This window comes from Scylla paramamosain, chromosome 35 (genome assembly GCF_035594125.1).
Source record: "Scylla paramamosain isolate STU-SP2022 chromosome 35, ASM3559412v1, whole genome shotgun sequence".
In the NCBI taxonomy this organism is placed as follows: domain Eukaryota; kingdom Metazoa; phylum Arthropoda; class Malacostraca; order Decapoda; family Portunidae; genus Scylla; species Scylla paramamosain.
This window is the reverse complement of record NC_087185.1, coordinates 16,199,164-16,209,085: the sequence shown is the minus strand read 5'-3', so window position 1 is coordinate 16,209,085 and position 9,922 is coordinate 16,199,164. Positions and strand designations below refer to the sequence as shown.

Genomic DNA, 9,922 nt, shown 5'->3' with positions numbered 1-9,922 from the left:
CATCAGGGCCGCGCTGAGCTCCTCCAGCTGCCACGTGTGTCGCTCCACTTCCGCCGCCACCACCAGCTCCCGCATCTCCAGCAGCATCTCCTTCTGCTCCAGCTGCTCCTCCAGCGCGTCCAGCTCCTTGCTGCGGGCGCTCACGAAAACCAACGCCTCTTGCAGCGCCTCCCCCGTCAGCTCCACTCGCTGGCCCAGGGCGTGGCGCTCCCTAGGGCTGAGGGAGAGGCGCCCCACCACCTCGCCGAGCTGCTCCACCACGGTCTCCGCCAGGGGAAGGTCCATCATGGCTTCCGGCGTGTGGAAGGGGAGGCAGCGGAGAGGCAGGGACATGATGTCATTCAGGGAAGGCTTAGAGGACTCGGGAGGCGGTGGGGTGATGGTAGCTGGGTGTGAGAGCGCCCCGGAGTGAGAGGAGGTAGAAGGGAGCATGGAGGCAGGGCATTCTGGAGCAGGTGTAAGAGGCGTGGAGTGAAAGGGAAGCAGCGAGGGAGGGGAACTGGCTGACGGGGAGCTCTCTGGCACCGTGTCCCTGGCGTCTCCGCCTGGCTTGCTCTTCTTATTCGTATTGCTCATCGCGGCTCACGAGCGATCGAGGCAATTAAAATAAATGAACGTTAAAGTAGTAGTAGTAGTAGTAGTAGTAGTTGTTGTTGTTGTTGTTGTTGTTGTTGTTGTTGTTGTTGTTGTTGTCGTCGTCGTTGTATTACTAGTAGTAAGCAGTGGAATAAGAATTAGAAGAAGAAAAGTAGCAGCAACAGCAGTAGCAGCAGCAGCAGCAGCAGCAGCAGCAGCAGCAGCAGCAGCAGCAGCAGCAGCAGCAGCAGCAGCAGCAGCAGCAGCAGCAGCAATAGTAGTAGTAGTAGTAGTAGTAGTAGTAGTAGTAGTAGTAGTAGTAGTAGTAGTAGAAGTAGGAGACGCGCACGCTGGCTATCATAGTAACCCATTTGAAGATGTTCGTTTTCTGCGTTGACTGAAAGAAAGGTTGAGGGGAAACTAAAGAATTGAGTCACATTTTTATAATCTGCAATAGTAAAGAACTTAATGCCTTCGTTTTATTAAGACTAAAAGTTGTGTTCACCAGTACACATAAGTCAGATCGTGAGACTTAATATACAATGGCAAGGTTTGGATTGGTATAATTTATTAGTAGTACTGATAAAATCGTTGTAGTCTTAAGAATTTTCGTCTTTTGCAGTTTTTATTTTCATTATAGGTTCATATAAGTTCATATTAACTTTTTTTTAATTCACGTACATTTTTCATTGCCATTCGTAATGTTTAGGTCACCACCATTGTGTTCTTATGAGTGGAAGTAATCTTTATCCTCATTTATTCATTGTTATTTTTATATTTCACCCATTCATATTCTTGTACCTAACCTAACCTTATCTTGAATGGTTCACGTCCTTTCGCCTTCACGTCTTCACATCTCCTCGTCTTGAACAGCTCACGTCTTTCTCATAATCATAATCAATATTCGTCCTCATTGTCATAGTACTCGAGTTTACATGTCAATCTTCCTCGTTAGTCATCGTCATTGTATTCATCTTATCTGGAATATCTCAGGTCCTCCCAGTCAGCTCATCATATTCAGTAATCGTCCTTGTTTTCATAATACTCGGATTTATATTGTCATTCCTCCTCTTCTTCAACCATTTTTCCTCATTGTATTCCTCTTATCGTATTCCCAGTGAGCTCATCGTGGTATTCAATAATCGTCTTCATCTTCATAATACTCGGGATCCTCTGTTATTTCCTCATAGTCCTTCTCGAGCGCCGCCAGGTCCTCCCTCGCCTCGCTGAACTCCCCTTCCTCCATGCCCTCACTCACGTACCTGCAGGAAGAGACAACGCAGTACTGTCAGAAACTTCATTAGTCATTAGTCAGGGTCAGCTTCCCTTATGTTCTGATGCTGTTATGGTTGGTACGTATACTGCAACACCTCCTCTCACTCACTCTAGTAACGTTTGGTGTTTCTCCTTCTCTGGGTGTGTTGTGTTGTGGGGGGATTAGTGTGTTGTGTTGTGGTGTGCTGTTGGCGTAAGACCTGCTGTGGCTTCGTGTCATCTTGGGCTAACACAAACACACACCAAACGCGCGCGCGCACACACACACACACACACACACACACACACACACACACACACACACACACACACACACACACACACACACACACACACACACACACACACACACACACACACACTACCTACTGCTACAACAACAACAACAACAACAACAACAACAACAACAACAACAACAACAACAACAACAACTACTACTACTACTACTACTACTACTACTACTACTACTACTACTACTACTACTACTACTACTACTACTACTATTACCACTCCTCCTACTAACCAGTGGACGAAGGCTCTCTTGTTGTAAAGCAAATCAAACTTATGGTCGAGACGCTCCCATGCCTCCGCGATGGCTGTAGTGTTGGACAGCATGCAGAGGGACCGGGGCACCATAGCTAGGTCCCCGCCGGGCACCACTGTAGGCGGCATGTAGTTAATACCAACCTGCCGGGAACACGAGGGATGAGAGAGCATTGAAGTAGGAAGGGAAAGGAATAGATGGGGATGCGACACGAGAGATGAAAGAGGTAGGTAAGAAATGGAACAGAACGGGATGTGAGAGCATTGAAGTTAGTAGGGAAAGGAGCAGATGGAATTGCAACTCGAGGGATGTGGAAGAGTAAATTAGGTAGGGAAATAAGTAGATGGGGATGTGAGAGCATTGAAGTTGGTAGGGAAAGGAGTAGATGGGGAATAATAGAGATTTGAAAAAAAAGAAAAGTATATAGGGAAAAAAATAGGTAGGGATGTAACTCAATGGGGTACGAGGGATGGGAAGAGGAACTGTTGGAAAAGTAAATGAAAGGCATCGAATTTATTTATTTACTCATTTTTATCCATTTATTTCTTTTATTTGTGTTTCCCCTCAGTTATAAGTTCTGACAATCTCCTTACAAAACTTGACTGATTTTTGGCAGTTCAGAGAAGTTAAGACTGAGAGAAAGCTCAAAACACAGAGAAGTGAAGTCGATTTTGTAGGGAAAGAAATTGCTAGTCTTGTTTTCCTATTCAGTCTCCTATTCCTGTTCCTCCTCCATGCCTAAACAGCGTCGATTTTTGTAGGGAAGAAATCGCTGGTCTTGTTTTCCTACTCATTTTCCTATTCCTATTCTTCCTCCATGCCTAAACAGCGTCGATTTTTGTATGAAAAGAAATCGCTAGTCTTGTTTTCCTACTCATTCTCCTATTCCTGTTCCTCCTCCATGCCTGTTCTTATCAATACTCCCAAATTTCTTCTCATTGGAACACTGAGCACTTGACTTCTGACCAGAACCGGACTGACATAAGTAGATTGTTTTACTTCGAGCGCCAGCGAGCCTCACCTTGAAACCAGTGGGGCACCAGTCCACAAACTCAATGGTCTTAATGTTCTTGATGTTCTGGATGGCTTTGTTCACGTCCTTGGGCACCACGTCGCCGCGGAACAGCAGCGTCACCGCCATGTACTTGCCGTTGCGAGGGTTGCACTTCACCATCTGCATGTTCGGAGAGAAGCACTCGTTCGTCAGGTCCGCCGTGGAGATCTGAGGTGCAGGAGAGGAGGAGGAGGTAGCAGAGGCAAAAATAAGTGTAGGACTACGCCGGTACTATTAAAGGATGGAATAAAATACTAAGATAGATGTGTATGTATGTGTGCGTGTTGGATTCCCTCACTCAGACACACACTGGCCTGTTCAAAGCAGCCTCACACAACTGCTTGCATGTAAGTGAAGCAATATTAGTGATTAGTGCTCTGGATTCACGAGTTCACGGTCGCCTTAAGACATGATTTCCTGATGCCAACAATGCACCGCCAGCCAGTGTTCGTCCTGTTATGTCAGTGGAGGGCAGAATCTCATGTCCGGTCTCTCGCACACCTGTTTGTTATTATAGTTATACCCAGAGTTATTATAGTAGCCAAAGTTATTATAGTAGTCAAAATTATTATACTCAAAGCTAGCTCTACATTTTGCCAAGCTCCAGGGGCAGTCATAGGAGTCACGGCGCTAATGGAGCTTCCCTGAGTTTACAAATGGATGTAGGAGCGCCATGACTTATTAATTAACCTACAAATCTGCATACGATTACACCTGTTGACATATTTCACCTGAGAGTCTCATGGGTTGTAAAGGTAATTAAATATAGAAATAACTGGCTTAAGCTTGATGAAGTCTGACCTAAGAAAAAAAATAAGGAATGGGTTGGTTTTCAAATTGGTAGATGAATGGAATAGACTCAGTAATCATTCAGTGCTGAGTCATTAGGGAGATTTAAGAGAAGATTAGATAAATTTATGGAAGAGGATAATAGTGGAAGTAGGTAGGTATGTTTAATGCCACGTGTAAAGCAGGCGGCTTCTTGTATCTTCCCTTATTTTCTAATGTTCCTATGTTCTTAAATAACACTCAGCATTCCTCGTGGGTCCCCTAAGTACATCGTGGAAAGTTGTGGTAGTGTGCCAGGATATATCTCTTATTGACGTGATTCACTTAAGTATATCCTGAGTATATCGTGAAGGGCAATACTAATTTGTCCAGGTAACACACTGATTAACGTGGTTTGGGTCACCTTAGTATATCATGGGAGGTGATAGTAATTTGTCTGGTAACTCATCTATTGGCGTTATTTGGTTCACCTTACATCATGTCTCACCTGTTGACGTAGATCACCTTATACCATGTGAGGTAATATCAATTTATCCAGGTAACGCACTACAGTATCTCATAGCAAATAACAGTAATTTGTTAGGTAACTTACCTATTGGCGTTATTTGGTTCATCTAATTACATCATGGCTCACCTGTTGATGTAGTTCACCTGAGCATATCATGTGAGGTAATACTAATTTGACCAGGTAACTCACTTGTTGACGTGGCTCACCTGAGTATGTAATGAAATGACTTGCCCAGGTACACTCGCCTCTTACCTGCATGTGATTAACCCTCTCGGCGGCGTGCACCGGTGCGTAATTAGCCAGCGGGAAGTGGATCCGTGGGTAAGGCACGAGGTTAGTCTGGAACTCTGCCAGGTCCACGTTAAGGGCGCCCTCAAATCTGCGTCAGAGAAACCTTATTGCTTCACTTGCAGACCGTATTCCCTAACGCTGTCTTGCTTCCTCGCAGCCTCTTTCATCTGGCTCGAGTGGAAGCTACTGTGGTTTTTAAGTGTTTATACGCGTGTGCTTTTCTACTGATGCTGACAAAACACCATATTTTCTAACGTTCCTGTGCCTCATCAACACAACTCTCGACAGGCACCAGTGGAAATTACTGGAAGCTATTGTGGTTTTTCGAGGGTGTTTTTACTTGTTTGATTTTCTATTGATATTGACAAAAAACGTATTCTCTAACGTTCCTGTGTCTTATTTCTATGTTCTATCGGCTTTAATGAAAATTATTAAGGTTTTCAGGGATATTTTTATGTCTTTATTGATACTTTAACCCTTTCACCGCAAGATGCACCAGACAGTCAGCACTCGGTGTACAGCTCGTCAAACCTCCCACAGCTTGCCTGGCTCAGCTTGCGGTGAACGAACCAAGGGACAGTTTGTACAGTGGAGAAAAACAGTGCGTCAACAGAAATGACAACAAGAATGAATGACAGGAAGCGGGGAGAAAGACGCCAACCACCACCACAACCACCACCACCACCACCATTACCTGAGGGAGGCGGTGATGGAGGAGACGATCTGGCTGATGAGTCTGTTGAGGTTGTGGTAGGTGGGCCGCGTGACCCCCAGACTCTTGTGGCACAGGTCGTAGATAGCCTCGTTGTCCACCATGAAGGCCACGTCGCTCTGCTCCATGGAGGTGTGGGTCGTCAGCACCGAGTTGTAGGGCTCCACCATGGCCGTGGACACCTGCAGCACCAAGGGATAAGTGGTTTGCTCCTGCCTTGCCAACACTAGCTGATAAATGTCACTGGTTCGATCCTGACGCACGATAATTTTTGGGATAGGGTAAGACAGCTTTCTTATCGGAGTTAACCCGGCGCCTGTGACCTTCTTGGGAAATTCTTGGGACCTTCTTGGGGCGCCATGATTCACTCGATGTACGAATATACAGAATTTTACGAGCATGTGCGAAGAAGGTCTTACAGGGAGAAATGAAAAATAAATAAATAGATAAAAAAGATAAATAAATAAATAAAAACGCTAATTTGCCGCCCACCGATCTCAGCCATAGGATATTTAATACTGCGAAAAAAAAAAATCAATATATAAGTAGTGCGTGAACTGAAGTGGCGAGAAAAGAAGGGGAAACTTTCTACAGAAGCCCTACAATAATTGAAGAAACTTAGCTACAATATTATAGGAAAAAAAGGGTGAAATTTACTACAGAACTACAGTATTAAAGAAATAATTTAACTATTATATAAGGAGAGAGAAGCTTAAATTTACTACAGGAAACTTAAACCACAATATAAAGGGAGAAAAAGCTTAAATTTACTACAAAACTCCTACTACATTAGAAAAACTTAACTATAATATTGGGAGAAAAGATGGAATTTACTACACAACTATAACATTAAAAAAGAAACTAAGCTAAAAAAAAGATTTACTATAGAATTCCCGCAGGAGAAAAAAATAAATAAATAAAAAAAAATAAATAAATAAATAAACCTACCACAGAACTACAGTATTAAAGAAGCTCTCCTACAATATAATGGCAGAAAAAACGTGAAATTTACTACAGAAGTCCTCATAAGTGGTAGAGAATATTGAGGCCGCCCCTTGGCTCCTCTCCACCACCCTTCGTTCATCAGAGGGACGCGCGACCCTTACCTGCGGCGCGGGGTAAATAGCGAACTCCAGCTTGGTCTTCTTGCCATAATCGACGGTCAGATGTTCCATTAGGAGGGACGTGAAGCCGGACCCCGTGCCGCCCCCGAACGAGTGGAACACGAGGAAGCCCTGGCCAGAGAGAGAGAGAGTGTGTGTAGGGTTGAGAGAGAGAGAGAGAGAGAGAGAGAGAGAGAGAGAGAGAGAGAGAGAGAGAGAGAGAGAGAGGTAGGGTTTGTCCCCTCGTTTGAAACTCTACACTGGGGCTTCGCATAAAGGGACGCAGGGGAAATGAGCACAGGACTAGAGGAGGGCGCTGCAGGAATTAAAAGACGCATAAGTAAATGTGTAGGAGGTAGCCAGAAATTATATGATACAGAGAAGCAAGACCAAGGCAGGCTTGCTAAGAGGATGTACGTCGCCTAAGCAAAATGTGTGGGTATAACATTAATTTCGTTCTTACGTTATACATTCGTGTCTTCTGCAGTCATGATAATTGGGGAGTGAAAATGGAAGGTCATAAGGAGGTGAAGATATAAAGGACGATGCAAAAAGCCAGTTAGTTTATATATGGCGGTTCATGTATCAATTTATTCTTATTCATACTTTTATTTAAACTTTGAAGGCTTCGATCTCACTCTGCACTAATAACTAACAACTCACTCCTACAGTAGATTTTTTTTTTTAACAATCATAGACAAATTCTGATACTGTACTGGTATTACATAAGGAGAGTTGTGTTTACCTGAGATATTAATTGAAAAGCACCTCATTAGGACACCATACTGAAAAAATTGAAAAAAATCACCCTGCCAGTCAGTCAGTCAGTCAGTCAGTCATTCGGTCGACAGTCACAAAGAGACAAATCACAAACAAATTAATGTAATACTAGAAAAAATTACCCATTCAGTCAGTCATTCCGTCGAAAATCAAAAGAAAACAAATCACTCACAAAAAAGGTGTTGTAATATTGAAAAAAAAAATAAAAACACCCAAACTGTCAATCATTCAGTCGAACAATCACGAGAAGACAAATCAATCACAAACAGACGTAAAACGAAAAAAAAAAAAATCTCAATCATTCAGTCGAACAATCACGAGAAGACAAATCACTAAACAGACGTAAAACTGGAAAAAAAAAAAAAAAATCACCCAGTCAATCATTCGGTCGAAAATCACGAGAAGACAAATCACTAAACAGACGTAAAACTGGAAAAAAAAAAAAAAATAACCCAGTCAATCATTCGGTCGAAAATCACGAGATAATTTTGGATAACCCTCTTGATTTCGTTCTTAGTGACTGGCATCTCAGGGGGCCTTTTTTTTTTCCTTTTTTTATATAAGCATCTGTATCCCTTGGCCAGTGTCCCTCACCTGTCACATAGCACAGGTGAGGGACAGAACACCATACCTGTAAGCTGGAGGAGTCATCGGCCACCTTGCGTATCTGGTCCATTGTTACGTCAATCATTTCCTTCCCTATCGTGTAGTGGCCGCGGGCGAAGTTGTTGGCAGCGTCTTCCTTCCCCGTGATGAGTTGCATGGGGTGGTACAGCGCCCGGTAGATGCCTGTCCGTACCTCGTCTGTGGAAAAGGTTGATTTCATTGATAGATCTATATTTTAAGTCACTTATCCTCTAATTTCTAATAATTGTTTTTTTTTGGCTTCACTTTTAGGATTTGGAAGCTAAGTGAGCCTTTATTTATTTATTTTTTTTTTGAATTTTTTGTTGTCCTGGCCAGCGACTTTATAAAAAAATACGTTAATGACAGAATATCGTAAGAAAAACTCATAAGGATTTTACATAATCATTTACAAACAGGAACATAGAATCTGTAGAAACGGTGTAGGTGAAAGTGATTGTCTTAGTGTGTGTGTGTGTGTGTGTGTGTGTGTGTGTCTGTGTGTGTGTGTGTGGTGATAAGACATCTTGATAAATACGTTCATTAATGTTTATTGCTACCATGTTGTTTGCATTTTTCATTAGGTGTGTTTTGCCAGGAGGAAGGTCACGTCTTTATTGTGGTGGTGATACTAGTAGTGACGGCGTGGTGGTGGTGGTGGTGGTGATATTTGGTGTTGATTTTGTTTTTGTTACTGCTGTTGTTGGTGGTGGTTGGTAGTGGTGGTGGGGATGCTTATGTTGTTGTTATTTTGACTCTTAACCCCGTTTACTACTAATAATGATCTTTAAATTTCTCGCAGCTGGAGATGATTGCTAACCCCTTCATTACAAAATCATATCGTAAGCTTCATATTCACACAAACTGATGATGTGGAATTGGACAAACTCACCTATCACAGTTGGCTCAAGGTCGACGAAGATGGCGCGGGGAACATGCAGGCCACTCTCCCTCTCACTGAAGAAGGTGTTGAAGGAGTCCGTGCCGTAGCCCACAGTGTCGTCAGAAGGCATCATCCCGTCAGGAGTGATGCCGTGTTCCAGACAGTATAGCTCCCAGCATGCATTGCCTATCTGGACTCCCGCCTGCCCCACGTGAACGCTGATGCACTCCCGCTGTTTTGAGAAAATGGGTCATAAAGATTTCTATTATTAAAAGCTGTAGAGTTAATGCGATCTGCCTGTCCAGAGATGGGTGCAGTGGCAAGATAGGCGTAACCCACCATAAGCATCATATCCGTCTCTTTCTGGTGATCCCATAGATGCTAAAATCGTGAAAGACGCATTTTTAGGATTAATACACTCGGTCTTTTTACTGCAGCACTGGCCAAGGGCAACAAAAAAGGGCGTAAAAGAAAGGCCCACTGAGAATGCCAGTTCCTAATGAGACGTCAAGAAGAATAATCCAAAACTGAAGGATAAGTGTCTTGAAACCTCCCTCCTGCAAAAACTTCATCATAGGAAGGTGGAAATACAGAAGCAAGCAGGGAGTTACAGTTTACCAGGGAAAGGGATTAGGGAATACTGGTTAACTTACATAATTCATTAGTCACTGCCAGACCTTTAGTAATACAAGAAGGGATTGTCTATCACCTCAAAAAATGACGGACCGTGCAACTCCATAGGGGAAAATAAGACGCCTTAAGCCAGGGTGGTATTGCCTTAAC

The 9,922-nt window shown here is 43.4% G+C and overlaps 1 protein-coding gene across 1 annotated transcript in view; it reads right to left on the bottom strand.

The window, feature by feature from the left end:
* Positions 1-1,004: 1,004 nt before the first annotated feature.
* The window catches only part of LOC135090696 (tubulin alpha chain-like), a 17,875-nt gene continuing 8,957 nt past the window's right edge, over positions 1,005-9,922 (bottom strand). Inside the window, exons 2-9 of the mRNA XM_063987698.1 lie at positions 9,149-9,371; positions 8,264-8,436; positions 6,856-6,984; positions 5,732-5,931; positions 4,999-5,125; positions 3,417-3,617; positions 2,375-2,538; positions 1,005-1,838 (exon numbers count right to left, since the gene is read on the bottom strand). Coding sequence (XP_063843768.1) covers positions 1,712-1,838; positions 2,375-2,538; positions 3,417-3,617; positions 4,999-5,125; positions 5,732-5,931; positions 6,856-6,984; positions 8,264-8,436; positions 9,149-9,371 — 1,344 coding nt within the window. The 3' untranslated portion in view covers positions 1,005-1,711. The remainder of the gene's footprint in view (positions 1,839-2,374; positions 2,539-3,416; positions 3,618-4,998; positions 5,126-5,731; positions 5,932-6,855; positions 6,985-8,263; positions 8,437-9,148; positions 9,372-9,922) is intronic.